The sequence below is a fragment of the Zeus faber genome (assembly GCF_960531495.2).
Source record: "Zeus faber genome assembly, chromosome: 21".
NCBI classification, from domain to species: domain Eukaryota; kingdom Metazoa; phylum Chordata; class Actinopteri; order Zeiformes; family Zeidae; genus Zeus; species Zeus faber.
The window spans coordinates 13,425,364-13,446,907 of record NC_137208.1 but is presented as its reverse complement, the minus strand read 5'-3'; the positions used below and the strand labels follow the sequence as shown (position 1 = coordinate 13,446,907).

Genomic DNA, 21,544 nt, shown 5'->3' with positions numbered 1-21,544 from the left:
GTTAGTTTGTCATGGGGCTCTTGTCGCGGGGCCTCATGATAGATGGGCCCCGCGAGGGGCTCTGACCCACCTTGCTGCCGCTGTCACTGGGACGTTGTGAGGGAGCATTGATTATGATGCTACCGGTGACAAGGGGGCGAATCAAAGACATGAGGCAATGGCAGCAGGGCTAAGATGGCGGATGGGGCGAAGGTTATGGATGAGTGTGCCGTTAGTTATTCCAACCCGATCTGATTTGTGTCCCATCGAACGGGGTTTGGGTCGAGATTCTGTGGGCACGGCTCACAAGAGCATATCCACATCGGCGTGTCTCTGAAGGTGCGTAACTCGTCTTGAATCGAAAATTGCGTTGTCTTTGATACAGCCACAGTCTGACATGTTTATTCGTAATGAATAAAAAGGTCAAGCCTGTTGTACATCAAGCTGTACGTTGGTAATGCCTACATTAACGACCAGCTCAATCATCTGTTATTGTGTGTTGTAATCGACCCAGTATTTAAAACACTCTTTATCTGTCCTCTGTTTTGTATTATACTTTACTTTGTGCTGTATTTCCCTTCTAGTCATAAGCAAAGCCAGTGATCTAAACAAAAATCTATCATTTAATAAGACGTGATTCTTCCCGTCTGGACTGCCCCCTTCGTTTTCCAACAGAATGTTCAATTCTAATGTTATCTAAACTGGCACTATTTAACTTACGGTTAAATAAAGGTTTGTTCAATAAGGAATGGAAAGTTATTAAATCCAAGATGGGGTTCGTATTTGGGGATGGAAGGCGGTTCGGATGTGTGTGGGGTTTCATTGGAATGATGGAAACCTTGGGCGAATTCACAGAGCACCCCCAAACGGTGAAACGCACCGCTACTGATCTGCCACGCAAATGGTGTCTCGGTGTGCCAGTGCTATTTGCACGTATTAAAATTTGGTACTATGCATACATTTGGGGGAAAATTGGCCCCATTCTATACAAATGAGCCTCGTAGCAAATTGCGTCTGATTCACAAACACACGCAGTGAGAGCGACGCTATTACCGTCTGGGGCAGCAGTGCCAACCTGTCGAGTTAAACGTTGGGATTTGAAAATGCCGGGATTTACGGACGAGGAGACCCCCAACAGGGTACGCGTAAGGTGCAACAGGGATTTTGGGGTCTCCCCGTTAGGCGTCTGATTGTGTCTGATTGCAAAATCCCCGTTTCACATTCACCATTGGGGGTCTCCGCGTAGGTCTGATGGCAAGACCCATGTTGCGCCTGCCCCATTTGGGGTCTGCGGCCAAACGGCGAGAGCTGGAGACCGCGGTGCGGGACCTAACGCAGCAAAGTTGGCGCAAAGTCGCCTTGTCTTCACCTCCACCCTTTGCTCCACGACTCCTGCCTTCCCTTCCTCCTCTTCCCTTTCCTCACTCAAAGTGCGACAGCCGGGTTAATTAAGAAACATGGCTTCCCTTAATTATTCGGCGGCTGGCTAATTGATATTCGCAAAGGCGCTCACCTTGCCTAAACGATCCGTTTAATCTGACCACCGGGGTCTCACGGTGGAACTCACGTGCCATTGTAGCCCGAACACCACCCCCACCCTCCACCTTTTTGGTAGCGTATTTTAAAAGGAGCAGACATGCAGAGATGCATAACAGAGTATCAGAGTTTTTGGTGTTGACAATGATGTTGCTGATGACGACCAGAGAAGATTAAATTGTCTACTCTATATGTCGTGTGTGGGCTGTTTTCCAAACTTCAGTTGAGAAATTGCTGGAGACTTTGTAACTCCATTAAAATAGATTGCATTTATATAATCGTTTGTATATATTTGTTTATCTTTTATGTGGTAGCACGATTTAATCGTTTCTCTCATCGCTTCCTCAATCTTTTTGTGCAGGACAAACAAAATAATTCCATTCGCATCGTATCGTATCGTATCAAACGTTGAAAACAAATGACGTTGAAGACTATCATTCAGCCCAGATACACATTGTATTTTGTGTGAAGAACAGTGCTATGGGCTTGTTGACAGTCATCCATGATTTTCACCATAGAATCCCAAAATAGTTTGAAAGAAATCCCTTTGGTTTAAAATGACTTTTTTTGAGGGGGATGGCAGTAGATTAATTGGAATTGCGGTCGTCCCTTTTTGTCTCTCTTACATCTCCGGCATATACACATGCTTCCTCCCTCCCTCCCTCCGTCTCAAGTTGTGATAGAGATCCACTCGAAGCGGGCCACCCGTCTGGTCTGTCGCCCGCTCCGCGCTCTTGACACCTTCAATGATAAATCACGTTGTATTGTCCCTTTCCTCTTTTCATCCCTTTGCTCTATTCTATTGCTTTCAAGTTCACTTCTATTTTCTTGTCAATTTCTGCTCCCTGCTTGCCTCCAGCGGTCGCCTCCCTCTCCACCCCCAGACCGCCTCTTCATTAAGGAGGAAAAAGGGTGTGTGGGCAGTGGCGTATTCTGTGCTATTGTTTGGCCTTTAGTATGATTAGATTACCTTTAAAGGCTGCTCAATGGCTTTAATCAGTCAGAAGTAATCCTGACATTGGGTGTGTGTGTGTGTGTGTGTGTGTGTGTGGGTGTGGGTGTGGGTGTGTGGGGTGCGCGCGTACCGCGTACACCCACGCAGTATGGGGGAGGTGAAATGGAACCGAAAATCCCCGGGCGCACATTTCTGTCACATCCTCCCGTCTATTAATGACCCCTTTGGTCTTTCCTTCATCGCACATTTATCCGTCCAACTGCTCTCTGTGGGTCCAGCTGCGCCGGCTGGTGTGTGTGTGTGTCTGCGTGTCTGTGTGTGTGTGCATCTGCTTGTGTCTGTTTGTGTTTGAGATCAGTGTCTGCGCAGTGTTTGCATCACCGCGTCTCAGTCTGCGTCTTTTGTCTCTCTGTGTCGGGTTTTAAGTCCTCCGTGACTGCCGCCAAACGTTAACATTGAATTTGGACACACTTGCAACAATGTACAGCCCCCAACCCCCCGCTGGGCCCCTCTTCTTCTCAGTCTCCATGCTTCCCTCCCTCCCTCCTTCCTTCCTTCCACCGCGCCACCGTTCCTAAATTGAGTCGTCGGTGCGTGACAGTTACTTGGCGTCTTCGCCAGCCCTAATCCAGTCTCACCAGCAGCACCGTTGGCGATCTCAAAAACTAAGCTCGTACGTCCCACAGCCCCCGATAGCGCACTCAGAATCAACGACACGTTTCAAGCGCAAATTGCCTCCGCCTCAAGTGCACTCGAAACCTGTGTTTCCGCCTTCAAACTACGTTCACTTGGTCGCTGGGCCGCCGGAAAGATATTTCCTCCAATACCTATTGTTCCATTGATTCCAATCGTGAAACAACTTTCTTCAGCCGACATACAAAACCCAGCAGGACACACAATGGCAGTGGCCTTACAATAGACTCAATGGGAACAATACTGAGACTGTCACGACAATGCAAAATACATTTTGAACAATAGCAATAACATCATGCCGTGTTAAGTGTGTGTTAACTCGGCCCTGCTTTCTTGGGGCTTTTCAGGATTTTCACGATAGAACGGAACAATAGAGATTTATATATTTTTTCCTCAAAAGTCTGCCTGCCATGGACCAAGGTGACAACCTTGAGTGTGTGTTGTTAAGTGGGTGTTTGAGTGGCCGCACCAATATAGGCTTGCGTGTTTTCCGAGGGCTGGCTCGGCGTGTGTGCCTTGTGTAACCTGCAAGATCCTCTTGACTTTCAATCTTCCTGCTCTCGTCCTGGGCGTCGACGGTCTCTCTGTAGCGCTCGCCGCCGCTCCTCATCACCATGCAAGGAGCACGCCGCTCCCACCGCACTGCGCTGAGAAGCCAAACATAAGATGGCTATCAGCGTGCTGGTGATTGAATAAGGCCAATATAATTTGTTTTATTTTGTTTTGTATTTTTCACACCAATTTCTCACTTCATCCCTCGCTCCCTCCCTCTCTCTCTCTCTCTCTCTCTCTCTCTCCCCCCACTGGCATACTAAAGTGATTAAAGTGCAGTCTTTGAGGCTTGATCTGCATGGCTGCTTTCCTGAAGGCTATGCTGCCGTATATAGAATCAATAATGTCCTCCTTTTTGAGCACACACGCACACACAGACACATGCACACACATTTGTGTGCTTGTTTGTATTTCTCCACACATCTGAATTCTTGCTCTCCTGTATATGTATGTACTTGCTCACAACATGGAAACACAATTGTTTGTATGGGCTTCCACTTTCTATGGGTCTGTGTGCATATTTTAGTGTGTGTTTTGCACAAGTCTTTATTGTGTGTGTATTGCATTTGTGTATCGTGTGCGTGTGTGTGTGTGTGTCTGTGTGTCTGTGAACTCGCGCAGGTGAGTGAGTAATAGTGCAGCGGATGTGTGAGCAGTGAAGCAGGACAGCGCACCTGTACAGCGCTCCACTTGTGAATACAGAACCCTTCCAAATGTAATTTAGAAGGATATGGCGGATGTTTCAGTTCCCCCTTACACTCCTTCTGTCTTTCACTCTTTCTTTTCTCTTTCCAATGGCTTCCTTATGCAGGACATCCAATTCAAGGTACGAGTAGAAGTTATTTTCTCTCTCTCTCTCTCTCTCTTGCTCTCTCTCTCCACAACCATCTCCCGATGTTCCTCTCTCATCTTCCCTTCTTTGACGTGTTCTGTTTTTTGTTCAACTATGTATTTCAGCTGTTCCATATTTTTACATGCAGACCTCTCCCTGGTATTTTCTTTTTTCTTCTCCCTGGCATGCTGTGTAAAATTATAGATGAGGAGACAATTTCAACTGCTTTCAAAGGCAACAAAAGGAAAAATGACACCTGATGGCTTCTGAGGTTCAGAACAAATTTACATATCAAAATCTGTCTTCTTTTTTTTTTTTTTTCCCCTCAACATCTCCATCTACTTCCCATTATTATTGTCTTTCCAGAATACCACAAATACTTTTTGTCTTATAATAACAGACTTGTTTGGCTATTGGTGAATGTTTCGATTCATCCTGTTCTTGGTGCTGGCGATTTTTACTTTCTTTAGGACTTGAATAAATAGTAGGTCTATTCAAGAAATGTATTTAACAAACAGGATAAATGCTATTGAACACCTTCAATTATTCCACCTAAATATGAAGTTGTCCATCCTGTTTGTTCTTATATCATCCGTTTTGTTGAATACATTTAAATGATTTGATTCTATTTCACGTCCAAAACTTTGCAACTTTTTGCATTAAAAAGGCGTGCTGCCCTCAAATCTATCAAAACTGTTTAGTCTAGTATTAGAAAATGAATGAACTTCCCCAGAAATTGTATTGCAGCCCTAATTTTCATCGTAAATAAGGTGAACTGCATTGCCATGAAGTGAAATGCAAATATCAGAGTCTCATTTATCAGCAAAAGAGTCAAATATGTTTTTGTGAAGGTCGATGCGGAGTCACTCATTTCCGTTTTTCACCTGTCGGGTGCATGCGTCCGGGCACATGTGCAGCAGCAGGAGCACCGCCGCTTTCGTCGACCTCAGCGCACCTTGTTTTTGTCCGCATCACATCCATTTCACGCCTGTGTTTCCCTCTCTCCTCGTGTTTCTCAGTATGCGTAATGTATGACAGGAGGTTGGGGGGTTTGGCGGGTGGGGGCGGATCGTCTGTGTTCTCCGTTGTGATGTGTCATTTGTTGTTTTTCTCCTTTAGACACAATTTCCGAGCTCCGAGTTCTCTCATTATATGCTTTTCCTCTATGCGGTGGGATGTGTCTGTCTGGGCGGAGTGTTTGTGTGCTATGCTGCTGTTGTTGTTCTTTTTTTGACACGTGTCTCAACTACGGACACACTCCACTGAGCGGATAAGTAATGTTTTTTATCCTCTTTTTTTCCACTGTCTGTGTGTGTGTGTGTGTGTGTGTGTGTGTGTTTGTGTGTTTGTGTGTGTGTGTGTGTGTGTGTGTGTGTGTGTGTGTGTGCGTGTGCGTGCATGTGTGCCCTAAGGCCAAGCAGCTGGAAGCTCGAGAAGCTGAGTTGAAGAAGCAGGACGCTTTCTACAGGGAGCAGGTGGCCAGGCTGGAGGAGAGGGTGAGAACAGCACACAAGAACACACCCTGCGGGGAAAATCATATAATCTGTGACCGAATGGCAGGAAGTTAGCTTTCTTTTTACACAGGGTAAGTTTGCTCAGTTTTAACCTTGGAAATAGTCTATAATATAGACTATTTCCTATGCTGGTTCAAACTGGTTCAATGTTCGTTCAGCAAACTTGAACTTTATCTTAATGGGAAACTTATTTTAAAACCCCAGATAAAATAAAATAAAAAAAAATATATATATATACACCGATCAGCCATAACATAAATACCCCCCGCTTAATATTGTGTAGGTCCCCCTCGTGCCACCAAAACAGACCCTCCTAAACAATGTTTAGGTAGGTGGTACGTGTCACTTCAAGTAGCCAGGCCCAAGCAGAACTTTCCCTAGAGCATCACACTTCCTCCACCGGCTTGCCGTCTTCCCGTAGTGCATCCTGGTGCCATCTCTTCCCCAGGTAAACGACACACCTACACCCAGCCACCCACATGATGTAAAAGAAAACGTGATTCATCAGACCAGGCCACCTTCTTCCATTGCTTCCAATTCTGACGCTCACGTGTCCATTGTAGGTGCTTTCGGCGAGGGACGGGGTCAGCAGGGGCACTCTGACTGTTCTGCGGCTACACAGCCCCATACGCAGCAAGCTGCGATGCACTGTGTGTTTTGACACGCATCAATGAGCCCGTTGGCGCCCATGACCTTGTCGACGGTTGTCCTTCCTTGGACCACTTTTGGTATGTACTAACCACTGCATACCGGGAACACCCCACAAGACCTGCCGTTTTGGAGATGCTCTGACCCAGTCGTCTAGCCATCACAATTTGGCCCTTGTCAAAGTGGCTCAGATCCTTACGCTTGCCCATTTTTCCTGCTTCCAACACATCAACGTCAAGAACTGACTGTTCCCTTGCTGCCTAATATATCCCACCCCTTGACAGGTGCCATTCGAACGAGATGATCAATGTTACTCATTTCATCTGTGAGTGGCTGATCAATGTATATTTTGTGTAACAACCATGGTCAGTGAAGAACGTGATTGCGATTGCCCCATTGTACTACATATTGCAGCTCCGGTTGAATCCCATTGATCTAAAAAATAAGGTTTAGGTTAAAAACATATTAGACTTTTCCTTTAATTATCGACAGTATGGTGGTGGCTAAATTAATCAGTGAGGCCAAAAACTTGTCTGTATCTCTCTTTATTTTGGACGTGTTTCACAGAAATGATCGCCAATTCTGATTCTCTCACTATACAAGAGCTAGATTTAGGTCCTTTATTATAATATGACCATACACAAAAAGCGCAGGCTTTCCCTATCATAGTTTAAACTAGCTGCTGCATTATACATCTCATTAGCACAATGATGTCATCTTTATTTTAAAGATCCTACCTCAAACACCGCAGCCTCAGCTGCTGCTGCAGAAAAGTTGCCACATCAAGGCACACTTGGCACACACTTGCAAACACATACACGCACACATGATTACATTTCGGTAGCCCGGCCGCTGGATAGGGGTAATTCAGATGTCACACTTTTTTCCTCCTGTACTATCCCACTGTTCTTGTTTTCCACATAAGAGTGAAAAATCCCATGCTGTGTTCAGTGTGATCTCTATGTCTCTCTCTCTCTCTCTGTCTCTCTGTCCCTCTCTTGCTCTCCCTCTCTTTCTCTCTCTCTCTCTCTCTTCCCCCCCCCCTTTCTCTCTCTCTCCCTCCTCACCCTGCCTTTTTCCTTTGCTCTGTCTTTCTTCCCTTCTCCCCTTTCCTCCTCCGCCTGAAGGGGGAAGGGGTCAAATCACCTTCATCCCAGAGTGCGTTCCCCTGTCCCTGGAAATGACACCACCCCACTGTGCCCTGTCAAAGCAGAGTCCTACAGAGGGGAACAAGGGTCAAATAACCTCCTTGGCCGCTTCAAATGGAAGCTCCTCGCTGCGAGTGAGAAGACCTTCTGTCACCGGGATGTGGGGGGGCAGTGCATGGTAAAACGACCATGTTAAAATTTGTGATAAATTACGTCCCCATCACGCCGCCCCGTGCGTCATGGGTCTGTCCTCGAGGATACGTTGTACCTTTTGGTGGGGTTAAAATTGGCTGCCACCTGCTGTGGCGTTTTGTGTAATTCGGACAGTGACTGAGCCACTGGGAAACAAAATGGGAGCCTCGCACTGTTTCTCACTAGGTGTTCCTGGCAAGGCGGGGTGGGCTCTTAGGCTTAACACATTAATCCTCTGGAGCCTGCATGAATGAATCAAAGTCTGGAAAATGGAGTTCTGCTCTTCGGGGCTCTGTTGTACGGCACCGCAAATACGACAATGGATGAAGCAATTTGGACTTTTGTTGGTTTGTGTTGATTGGCAAACGTTCATCTGTGATTAACTTGGTTAATACGGTTGGGTTAGTGTCTTGTGTGTTGCCTTAAAATGATATGCAAACACGCTCGAAGTTCAAACACAAAGTTCAAAATAATTCCTTGCATGGATATTGTTACTCCCCACCAGCTACCGCTGCTTTTCTTGCGGAGGAAGTGGTTAAAGGTGTGACACAAATGTGAAAATTCATCATTGTTACTGTGCACAAGCGCCCATTATGTTCAAGACGGATCCCCTTTGGGTCCAAAAAAAAAAAGGTGCACCAAATTATTTCTCACGCACTGAGGCTTAGTGGCTATTGATTGGCAAGTTGACTCCTATCAGTAATTGCAAGTGCAACGGTCTGTACAGTTCTGGTTGGGTAGCGGAGGAGAGAGGAGACCATTTGATGATGTCAGGAGGAAAGTGTCGATGAATGGATCCTCTTCAAAGAAAAACAAAACCGCTTTTTTTGCAGATACAAGTGAGGAGAAAAATGATAAGACATCAAAACAAAGTTGGACATCTTGTAAAACAAATGACGATACACGGCAAGTTGTTTGTCTTCTTTTTTTCAGTGCCAATTTAAAAAAACAACACTATTTTGACTCCTGGTGTTATTGTCTGCCCGTCACATGACGTTGTTTCGGTGCAGCTGCTCACCATTAGAGAGCTGCTCCACAGGAGTCGGCGTGACTTGTGATGGTGAAAGTGGTTTTGGGGAATCACGATACCGCAGCCATTATTGACCGTTAGGGGTGGTCATCAATCAACCTCGTCAGCCCCCTTGGTCAATATTCCTTAGACCACTGTGTCAACAAATCACCTTCACACCTCAGAGAGAGCCAGAGCGGGGACAGCTCGGGAAAGACGAGGAGAAAAATGGGGATGAAGCAGTGGATAGGGGTTGACATGTTGGCTGAAGGACAATAGCTCGCAGGGAAAAAGAGCGCGGAACAACAGATTGTTGAAGGGGACGGACGGGGAGAAGAACGGACAGAATGAGGTGTCGAAGAACAAAATCCAACGTTTTTTGTCTGGTAGGATGGAGGCCACAGAGGAATGGAGATTTGAGAGAATTACAAGCAAATGTAATTGAACGATAAAGAATAAGCAGAGGAGGAAATTAATGGCCTCCATTCATGGACACGTCGAAGTCGGCTTGAATTCTTGTGGCAGTGATTGACGACAAATGTACGACAAAGCTTCTTTTCCAGGCAGTTGTCATCTCACGACTAGACCATCAGACTAGCGGCTGGTCTACCAGCGCGCACTGTTAAACCACTGCAGATGATTCAGAATGCAGCAGCGGGTATGGTTTTCAACCAGCCAAGGCGTGCACATGTCACACCTCTCTTCAACCCTTTCCCTGTAGCTGCCCGCATCAAGTTCAAATCCTTGATGCTGGCCTACAGGGCAGGCACTGGATCTGCGCCCATACCGTATACATTGCATCACTTAATCAGGCCATACCTCCCAACCTGCTCTCTGAGGTCTGCAAATGAGTGGCGCCTGGTGGTGCCCCCCACTGCGTAAGATGAGTTTTCAAGACTCTTCTCATGCCTGGTGCCCTCATGGTGGAGCAAACTACCCAGCTTTTTACGCTCTGCAGAGACACTCACAACCTTCAAGAAACACCCGAAGACCCTGCTCTCACAGGAGCCCCTGATCCTATCTTAGCTATGACTAACTATTCTTGCTTCTGTTGAAGTTGACTGGCTTTAAATTGTTGTATTGACTATACACTAAAATGAAAAAAAAAAAAAAAAAGTGCACTAACATCCAAAAAATGAACGACACATTTTATTCTGATAACTTTCCAGCATCTTGCACTTGTATCCGGTTGAATTTAGAAACAGGAGAGCATGCACTTAAGTTTGATGTTGCTCCAATGGTTGATGTATGTCACTTTGGACAAAAGTGTCTGCTAAATGGATAAATGTAATCTAATGTAAATCTGTCAAATGGAGACATAAATATGGAACAAGAAACTCTTTTTAAATCGTAAAGCAAGGGAAGGCAAGCACGGAGATGGTATGCCAAAGCATAGCGACCATCAGCAATTTAGGGGCGTATATAATAAGAAAAGGAGGAGGACAGAGAGAAGAAAAGAGGGAAACGTATGAAAATACGAGTGCAGCAACGAGAAGCTTTGAAATCAACAATGCTGTCGTACGCTTCCTATTGATTTTATAGGCCCGGATTTACATGATAAATGCATTATATTTCCAGAAGCACTTTCACCTACATAATTCATACACAAGTACGTCGTTTTTCTTGGTAAACGACTCTGGATTGCAGATTTCCTGTCCGTGGTAGTGGGTTCTAGTATTGTATACTTTTCTGTGCTGTATCAATGCTCTAAAAAGCAGTATCGCTATTAAATGTGGACTCTTTTGTAATTGGTAAAGTTGCGGTTTGTTTTCTCATGTCCTACGCCGCCTGGCATGGATTACAGTATGAGCGTGGCATTGCATAATGAATATTTATTGTTCTTTAAACACATCTCAACGAACAACGGAAAAATATCTTTGATCATCTATAAAATCACTCTGAAGGGAATACCATTTTATTGTAATTTATGTAAATTGTAAATTCTGATGACTATATGACTTCCCCCCCCCTGTTGATCTAGTATCTTTGGTTACTTAAGATGTTTGACTTGCTTGACCACATTTTGAAGCCCCCAAAACAGGACCCATAAGTGTACCGCACGTCCGGCCCTCTGTTGTGAGGGGGGGGGTTAAGATAGTGACTGAGGACTGAGAGTCCCCTATAGGAAGCATCGGCTTTGCGCCTACACACACGCACACCCCTGGAAGCACACATCTCACAGCGAGCGAGTGGGCGTGTTCATGGCGTTTCTATCATGCGCCAAAGACGTCCACTTCCACTCGCATGCCCACTTCTCTAGTGGGATCTCTGTGCACAGACTGTAGCTGATTTGTGCTCTTTTCTGCTTGCCTGTATATATTATATACTGTGTGTGTGTGTGTGTGTGTGTGTGTGTGTGTGTGTGTGTGTGTGTGTGTGTGTGTGTGTGTGTGTGTGTGTGTGTGTGTGTGTGTGTGTGTGTGTGTGTGTGTGTGTGTGTGTGTGTGTCTGTGTGTGTGTGTGTATATATATATATAAAGCTGCTTTCACACATGTCGCTTACAACCAGAGATTGTCCGCGTCAGACGCGTTTAGACCACTTGGAAATACTGAGTTTGGTTTAGACGAGGGGCAGAGCCTGGCTAAAGGGATTCCTGAGGCAGGACGTGACGCAACGATGCTGCAGAGTGTTACAGCACACCCAAGATGGTGGAGGAGGCTACCGACTTATCTTTTTGGTGTTGATACTCCATGTATTTGGACGTTATATAACCGAAAGAGTGGAAAGGAATATAAAGGAAAACAGAAAGGAGTACGAAGCAGCTACGCGTAGAGCCACACAATTAATTCGGACATTTGCGTTCCCACATACAGCTCCTCAGGGTAATGTCTGGATAATTACAGGGTTGCAGAGCATGTGTGAAAGCAGCATATCTAAACGCTGAAAACAATTGTGCAGAAAACCGAGACAATTTAGTGTTTTACAGATATCTCGGGACTCGGGACACACAGCATGAAACCGGGACTGTCCAGGACAAGCCGGGATGTCTGCTCACCGTATGTTAGACTCTCTTCACCAGCCACTGGTTGACTCGCACACAGACAGTCAACAGTCCACAATACAGTGGAGTTCTGAGCTGCTTTCCTCGGTTTAAAAGCAAGGGGGGGAAAAAAGACAGTTCGCTCTGTTAGCTACCTCTTAGCTGTCCAGTTATCTCTGATGGACCGTCCAAAAGACAGCAGTTAGCTGCAAAGCACATGAAGCAGTAGATTAGGGAGATGATTGCCAGGGTCATCGACAGTATTTAGCAATCCTTCTCATTACGGGGAGTCTTCTGACTCAATTTCATTAGCAGAAATATCACGTAATGCAGCTTTTAAATCACGAGCCAGCTCCCGTAGCACATATCGCTTTGCCAGATTCACAGTCTCAGCGAGAGACGCCAGAAAGTGTGCGATCCGTCATGGAACTGAGGATCGCAGTTTGACCGAACATGTTGTGCAGCTTATGGCCGGGGAATCTGCAGGGGCCCCTGAGCGATTTCTTCTCCTCTTCAAGCCCTCCGCACTCCTTCCCCTTCTCCACTCTCTCTTTTTTCACTTGTTTTTTTTCCCCCTTTTCTTCAGCCCTTTTTCATGCCATCACTCTTAACGCTTCCCTCTTCACCTTACTTGTCCCTCCCTTTCCTTTCCCCCATCCAATTCTCCACCCTCCCTCCCTTCGTTCATCCTCGTGCCTCAGGCCACTCCGGGCATCCCTCTCTCACACACAGAGAGAGAGAGAGAGAGAGAGAGAGGGAGAGGGAGAGAGGGGGGGAGAGAGAGAGAGAGAAGTCTGATATATATTACACGTCTGTTCCAATCCAAAATGGCCATTCATCAGAGGGGCTTCCAGTGACAGGCCATCACCAGGGCACGCAGACAGCCCGGCCCGCCGCTGCTTCTGGTCGGGGCCTCGGCCACCAAATAGCCCCTGAAAACAATATCTATATACATTTTCACTCAATACCTGCCCTGCTGTAAAACAATCTCATATTTAACAATCAACTTGCCTGTGTTTTTTCCCCCCCTCTTTTTCTTTTTTCCCCCCTTCCCTGCGAATGTCTCTTTCCATCGCTCCCTGCCTTCCCCATCTCTCTCTCTCTCTCTGTCTCTCTCTCTCTCCCCATTTCTCTATTTGAGACTTTTTGTGCTGTGTTTTATTTTTTGTGTCTTACTTCCACTTTTGTAGTGCTGATTTTTTTCTCTCCCCCCCCCTTACAGTTTTTTTTATCTCTTTCTTTTGGCATTGTATATCGATAAAATTGGATTTCTCTGCTCTCCCATGGGAGACAATCATAGCAGCAATTGCCACCACATAGAAGGGTTGCACAGCACTCCGAGAGGAAGAAATACAGGGGGAAAAGAACATTAAAAAAAACAATAATGGCATCTCTCTCTCTCTCTCTCTCTTTCTCCTCTTTTATTTCCATTTTTGCCTCCCTCTCTTGTTGCCTCTCAACTTACTGTCTTCCCTCCCTCCCCCTTTCCCCCTTTTTTTCCTGTTTGTTCCCCTCCTCTCTTCTCTCTCACGCTGTTGTCCTCTCTCTATCCGTCTTCCTCTCTCCGTCCCCCCTCTTAGCGCACGGTGATCAGTGGAAATCTGCCCGTTTAATAAGTAGCGAGGCAGTAATCTGTAGTGAAGACTTGACGGTCTGCAGCACTGGCAAATCACATCTGAGACAAGAGGCTTACAGAGGACGGCTGGTGTTGTGGTTGGAATACTGAAAAAAAAACACAAAAAAAAAAACCGAAACCCGACAGCAATTTGCGTCTTTCAGACATTCATCGTGAGAAGGAAAAAACAAAGTGGCTCGGTCTTAAAATAGCAGTGCTGATTCACGGTGGAGGTTTGAAGAATTCATTTAAAGGGTAAAAACTTGAGTCAGTTTTAGAGCGCGAGGGACAAGATTCACTGAGAGAATTCATGTTGCGCATGAACTCATTGCATGTACTGTATATCCGTAATATTCTGTAACAGTTATGCTCAACCTTTTTCCTTTTTCTCATTTTGACCGCATTTGATGTGATTTTTTCCTCTGGATTTTTGTTGTTAGATATGATTTAGTCTAAACTTCTATACCTCCCTACTATATATATTTTTATTTTTATTATTATTATTTTTTTATAAACCCTTATCAGTCCCACAACGGGGAAATTTGCAGTTTCTCCGCATTTACCCATCCTAGTATCTGACGTATCTAGGAGCAGTATCTAGGTTAAGTGTCTTGCTCAAGGACAAATCAGCAGACTACAAGGAGGAGCCGGGGAGCCGGGGTAGTTGGGGAGATAACAGTGAACGAGGATCAAAACAGTCATTATTGTACAGTCTCTGATGGTGTTAACGTCTTGTAAATGAAATAATTGTGAAGTTTGGCTACAGTTTTAATCATTATGCTAGGGGGACCCCCCCCCCTGAGCCTCTCGAAGGACCCCCGGGTGTCCCCGGACCCCGCGTTGAGAATCACTGCTCTCTATAAGCTCGTTTGTAGACCACTGTCTACTTCACAGTAAACCTAATTCAGCTCACAGCTCCACAGCTCACACACCTTGTTGATCCAGTACATCGGTGTCTGATGGAGGGAAGGTATTTCGGTAAAAGCTCCCAGCAGTGAGGGAGGGAGCAACGTCGGCTCGGGAGGCACTCAGACGCGGGCCCGCGTTTTGTCAACGCGCTTTAGACGGGAGAAGAGGGGGGCGGGAGGGTATCAATAAACCGACCGACCGTAAAGGACGGACAGGTGTTGGAAGCTGTACGGTATGTTTCGTGCATTTTCACATCAGGAGACTGAGCCGATGCAGCTTTATGCCGAGCAGAACACCGTGTGTAGGGCTCGTCCTCAAATACTGTATATGCACCCCCTGTGATCCAGCTGCAGTCTGGTACACCCGGAAATCCTATTTTCATAAGCCGTTGTTGTTGTTTTTTTGTTTTTTTTTGGAAGAGGAGGGCTACATCTACAAAGGCAATTATTTGTTAAAAAAAAGAAAAATCCTCAGTTGTGCGCATTAGCCGTAATGACCTTATTTATCAGTGTTTTTGTTTGCTTCCCAATGAGCTAAACACTTATTCAGCGCAACCTATTCAGTGCAACTCCAGCAAATTGAGGAGAAATGGCGGAAAGCATCTGTTGGATTATTTTGGAGTACCACCTCACTGTACATTAACACCCAACGACAAAAACAGTCCAAGGGGAAGGATTGGCTTGATACTAATCAAAGAACATTTGTCGCTCAAATTTCGATTACGGTTTGTGTTGTGTTTGTGTTTGCAACACCCAAAATAGATTTATTTTATTTTTTCATTTTATTTATTTATTTATTTATTTTTTTCTTTCGGCCAAATTGAGTGGTCGGTCTTCTCTCGCCTAAAAGGAGGTTGGGGGCTACTCTCTGAATCAGCGTGGGGGGAAAGCAGGAAATCACGATTGGAGACCACTCAGTAATCACACACAACAGCCACACAAATTACTCGGCTGTGCGGGTTTCTATCTGTGATTGTATCTATCTGTGTGTGTGTGTGTGTGTGTGTGTGTGTGCGTGTGCGTGTGCGCGTGTGCCCGTGCGCCCGTGCGCCCCCGCCCACCCTGCCCGCATCAGTATTCATGTCTTACCGGCGGGGTTGCCATGAATGTGTCTGAGAGTGTTTATGTGCAACGGTGGTGTTTTAAATGTGTTTTTCCGTGTGTGTGTGCGCGTTTGCCGGTCCTGCAATCACTGTCACACATGGCCTTTTGTGCTCCCAGGCGGATTAGAGCGCTGATTAGTGCCGGCTCTGCCATTTAGGCAGGTATTATTACCTCGCACTTAGTATTCCAAACAGAGACACCAACTCAACTATTTCTGCCTCTCTTCTCTCTCGCTCTCCTCTTTATCTCTCGCTCCCGTTTTTTTTAATTGCTCGATCTCGCCACCGCAGGAGGGCCCTCACCTTCCTCGAACCTCCAAAAACAACAAACCAAAATAAGATTTACGTTTTCTTCTCATGCAACTTTGTTGAAATACACCCACCCTAGTTTTTGCCGTTTCGTTTTGAGCGCAGCGCGTACACAGGCCGCCTGTGAATGCGGGGAAACACTTTTCGGTGACTTGACGTGCAAAACGCCACAGGTCTTTCGGACAATTCTGGGTGCCCCGTTCGACTCCGTCCGTCCCTCTGTCGGCGTTGTCATGTCTCATCTTCCTCCAGCTCTGTAATGCACCACTATTGATCGCCTCAGCAGCTCTGTTCATTCCTATTGATCTACCCTGAACTATGATTAATGTCCTTCTTAGTACGGTGTTAAGGGGGAGCAGATAGGACAGGATACCAAAGGCTCTTGATTTATCAAACCCAGAGCGGAGCATCGTTAATGAAGGATTAATTAAGTGGCTCGGTGTGTTGTGTATTATTTCTATGTACTTTTTTCACATCCCATACGAATAGAACCGCGCTACCTTTCAACATTTTCTCAGCAGCGACAGCTGCCTGCGCTCAGCAAATGTTATTATTCATGACGATGTGCCTTATTTCTCACAGTTTCGGGACACGGATCATGTCAAAAACCCTCGTTTTCTGTTTTTTTTTAAATGGCGCTTTATTATGTTTTTAAATGGTTATCTGTTGGAGATGCCACCCCCTTTTTTTTATTTTTTGAGTGTCACAGCTTTTTATGTCGTGGCCGAATTGGAAAACATTGAGTCAACTTAGACGACGGAACAAAGGATAAACCTTCGCAGGTTCGGTCGAGCTCGTCGGTGTTTTCAATCGAGGCGGAATGCTTCAATCAATCACCCCGTGTAGTGTCCGACTAACACCACCAGAGAACTATGCGTAGAGCGGCAATTATCAAATGGCAATATTAAAAAAACAAAACGATGTATGTCACGCTAGAACTCTCCGTCTGAGTGTTTGTCGAGATGATCTTCTTTCATCCCCCGGATTAAACCTCACGCCGCCGCCCTCAATCAAGCGGACGCATCCCGCTTTACGGCGTCTAAAACCATCGATCAAAAATGTGCATAACTGCCACCGAGCGCCCGGGGGGGACACAGCTTCCCGGAGCGCCATAAACCGCGCGGCGGCGGCGTTATACGGCCGTGTTTGAGGAGGTAATTGAGGTTGAGTGGTCCTGCGACGGATTTGTTTGCCGCGGGTCACCGGGAGGGGGTTGACTGCTGCTCCGCGGGGTTGCGGGCCCCGCCGCCTGCCGACCTTCCAGCGCGGCCGCCTGTTATTACAGCAGTTCATTGCGAGGGAGTAGGCAGGCAATACGCTCAATACGCACGTACACACCCAAAATCAAACACGGACGTTCGCAGCACTTTCTTTCTCAGCGATAAATCTGCGCCCGACACGGCTTCGTAGGCATGCATGTGCCCGCTCGCTCCTGGACGCAGCGAATGCGGCGCGGTGCGAAACACTTACAAACACCCGCACGGGCTCTCACAACCACACACACACGCGTGCGCGGCGACGGTACACCCATCTCGGAAATCACTGGGACTGTGCCCTCGACATACCCCTCCGTTAAGTTTGACTGGAGTTTGGGAGGGTGCCCTGATGTGACCCGGATGTGAAGAACACGGGAACTGATCTGCCGCCCTCAAGACGCTGCAGGCTTATTGTTGTGTCCGCCTCTGACTCATTGTCTTTCTCTCTCTCTCTCTCTCTCTCTCTCTCTCTCTCTCTCTCTCTCTCTCTCATTCTGCCTCTCTCTCTCTCTCTCTCTCTCTCTCTCATTCTGCCTCTCTCTCTCTCTCTCTCTCTCTCTCTCTCATTCTGCCTCTCTCTCTCTCTCTCTCGCTCTCATTCTCTCTCGCTCTTTCTCGTTGTGCCTCTCTTTCTCCCTCATGCTGCCTCTCTCTCTCTCTCTCTCTCTCTCTCTCTCTCTCTCTCTGTCATTCTGACTTTCTTTCTTTCTTTCTCTCATTCTGCTCTCTTTCTCTCTCTCTCTCTCTCTCATTCTGACGCTTTCTTTCTTTCTTTCTTTCTCTCTCTCTCTCTCTCATTCTTCCTCTCTTTCTTTCTCTCCCTCTCATTCCTTCTCTCTTTCTTCTTTCCTTCCAGAGTGCTCAGTTCTACAAGGTCACCACGGAAAACTACCACAAGGCGGCGGACCAGGTCAATGCCAAATTCAAGTAAGTCCGGGTCCCAGTCCGCGCAAGCTTCATCCTAAAACTTGACACTTTTTTGAAATTGTGTCTCCTCAACAAAATTAAATAACAATTTGACACAAATAAAAAAAGAAAAGAAAGTAATATTCATTCAATATCAACCATTCTGCGTATGTGTGTAAGGTCCATTTTAAAACATGGACAACTCTGAAATACATACATGACATATTTGGGAGCTCCGATCACGGTTTTTGGGTCACCAATCGCTGGAAGCAGTATCAGCCCATACCATTAACTCATCACGGGATCTATTCGAAGCCTAAAATGAAGAGATGAGAAAGTATCATGAATGAGTCATTGAAACTGTTTATTCATGACGGGCCACATCTCTCTTAGGGATACAACTTGAAAATAGCCGCTCAGGGCTTAAATGTATAAAATAAACACAATTAATAAAATACAATTCGAATAAACGCACAACACACCAAGTTAGAACAATAAATGAAATATACTGAGGCAACGAAAACGAAAATCAAGCGCCGGGCCTCAATAAACTTCAACTTTAAAAACTGCAAAAAAAAAAAAAAGGTATAGCCAAAATATTGTTCCAATTCAGGCTGGGAGGACGGAGACCCCGCCCAAAAAATAAATAAAATGTCATGACACCCGGTGATTACGCACAAGCGCTATAAGCTCGGAAAATACTCAAATGTGCGTAATCTAAATCCATAATATTATTAAAATATAACATACGTTATCTGGCACTGTCACCTTGAATCACCAGACAAAGACAAAACAAATAGAAAGGGATATTTGCTAATTATTTGCAGGATAATATGAATAAAATGTGAAACATTCAGGAGATTTTGTTTATCCCCAACACTTTGTACAGTGTGACGACGTACATACATCGGGTCTGAGCCCGGCAGGAATCGAACCCCTAACCCTGGCATCGTCGACGCCGTGCTCTACACAGCTTTGAACACGACACCCGAGCTCTCAACGTGCTCTGCTCCTCCGCTTGCAGCACGGGGAAGCACTATTCCATTGTTCCTATTACCGGGACCAGGCCGCATGGAATAAATAAGCTGTCATGGATGTAGCACATTAGGCTAGCCCACACGTACGTGTAACCAAAGTAGACGTCCAATCGCTGCCCGTCCGTGTTCCATCTGTCTTCTTAATAAGAGGCTATTAGGCTCCATTGTAATGTTGGGGAAGTGGATGAGGAGGCCGCAGGAGGTGGGGTCGGACGAGGCTCCGCGCTCCCGGGTCTCCTCTGGGGAGGCCGGGGTAATCGCGTTAGCGTGTCATTAGCCGCCGCTAACGCTGGGATCATTGTCTCCCTCAGAAATGCTGGAAACTGATTAGCCTAACCCACCGGGGCCTAGCGCTAGACTGGAGAAAGCTAGAGCTGAGACTTCCCAAATCAGATTAAAGGGGAAAGAAATACCCTGGAATACTATTAGTGAAACACAACAGCACTAACTGCTAGCGCACGCCTGGCTAATGTGCGGGCAGTCATGTGACGTAGATCACTGTACCGAGAGCTGCGATTGGTTGATTGGATTATGGGAGATGCATTAGAAGGGTTGTGAATGGATTAGAATGGTAAATGTGTGTGTGTGTGTGTGCGTGTGTGAGTGTGAGTATGAGTGTGTGTGTTTGTGTGTGTGTGTGTGTGTGTGTGTGTGTGTGTGTGCATATGCTGTAATGAAATTGTGGGAGGTTCAGAGGGGTCTGGGTGCTGGCAGTTGGGTTACGGTGGGTGTGTCCGTGTGTGTTATGTTGATGTGCACTGTTTTATTCCCATTCGATTTCAAACTTGCCATCTATCCTTCTGGTGTGTGTGTGTGTGTGTGTGTGTGTGTGTGTGTGTGTGTGTGTGTGTGTGTGTGTGTGTGTGTGTGTGTGTGTGTGTGTGTGTGTGTGTGTGTGTGTGTGTGTGTGTGTGTGTGTGTGTGTGTGCGCTTAAGAATTTTGGAGGCACAGGAATTTCCATACCTAACCCTAACCTTGTTGACATCACGACCTCCCTTTCCTCTATGGTTCCCCGTAGATATTCCCTCTCTCTCCCTCCCTTCGCTCTCTCACCCTCTGTCTCTCTCTTTCTCCTCCCCTTCCCTCTCTCTCCCCTTCTGTCTCTCTCTCCCACCCTCGCTCCCTCACCCTTTGTCTCTCTCTCTCTCCCTCCCTCCCCCTCCCTCCCCTCTCTCTTCCCTTCTCTCTCTTTCTCCCTCTCTTCCTGCCTTGCTCTCTCTCTGTCCGCCCCTCCCTCTTTCCCTGTCCCTCGCTCTCTCCCCCTGTCTCTCTCCCTCCCTCGCTCTCTCACCCTCTCTCTGCCCCCCCCCCTCTCTCTCTCCCTCTCTCTCTCCCTCTCTCTCTCCCTCTCTCTCTCCCTCTCTCTCTCTCTCTCTCTCTCTCTCTCTCTCTCTCTCTCCCTCTCCCTGGCTGTCTGTCCGTATGACAGAAAACCATCAGCGATAAGATCGCATCTGTCCTCGCTTGAATAATAAGTGGAGATATTTTGTCTCACAGCCTTTTGATTTCCTCAAAATTGAAAATGGCCTCTAGAGATAAAATGGCGAAGAGTGGGCCCTATCCATGCTTGATAGAATTAACATGGGTTTGATATGATAATGTGGTGGGGTAATGCTTAGGAATGCTCAGGAAATATGGGAGACGTCTTCTTTTTTAATCCGTTAGGTCTTTATTCCCTCACTATGGGTTCAAGTCGGCCCTTGTGAAAAGAGAGAGGTTGTGCTCTTTTCGGGCTGATTGGTATAGTCGCGAAGAGGTGATTACACACAAGCCGAGTAAAGTCAGGATGGAGGAGATGCTGGAGGGGGGGGGGGCACCATCGGGTGAGTTTGTCGGCGTTGCAAATGCATCACATCCATCAGTTATATTTTATTTATCTGGCCTTTAATTAATTTTTATTTATATGTCATAACGCATGGTCGTCCGGTAGCGCAGAGAGCCATTAAAAGCGCTGATCTGCGTCAGCATCCCCCCTGAGCGCTTTGCGCCGATTTCAACCAGTAGGCGGCGCTGAGCCACACTAAGTAATGCGGATTTAATTGGAAAAAAAAAAAAAATTGTGAAGAAACATTAATCTTATGACCAAGATTGCTGTGTTTCATTGGAGAACGGTCATACGTTTCGGTTAAGAGCTCAAAAAAACATTGGAGTGCACACTACCTCTTTAATTGGGCCTCTCCTTAAGGTATATTCGAGTGTAGATGTTTAATCTTACTTCCATTTAAACAGTATATTTGAAAATATATATTCAAGGGAAAACTATTTCTGGCAACAGATCCTTGTGGGAAGGAGGTGTGTGTGTGTGCGCGCGCGTGCGGCCGGGCGGGCGGGCGGTTGTTATCGTAGGTGTGCGGTGCAGCTGCTCCCCGC

At 46.4% G+C, this 21,544-nt stretch overlaps 1 protein-coding gene across 2 annotated transcripts in view; it reads left to right on the top strand.

Moving 5' to 3' along the window:
• Nucleotides 1-21,544, top strand: part of chchd3a (coiled-coil-helix-coiled-coil-helix domain containing 3a) — a 92,219-nt gene that overhangs the window by 51,119 nt on the left and 19,556 nt on the right. For both annotated transcript variants that reach the window (XM_080022079.1, XM_080022078.1), the window contains exons 6-7: nucleotides 5,960-6,043; nucleotides 18,087-18,157. In XM_080022079.1, the coding sequence (XP_079878205.1) occupies nucleotides 5,960-6,043; nucleotides 18,087-18,157 (155 nt within the window). The remainder of the gene's footprint in view (nucleotides 1-5,959; nucleotides 6,044-18,086; nucleotides 18,158-21,544) is intronic.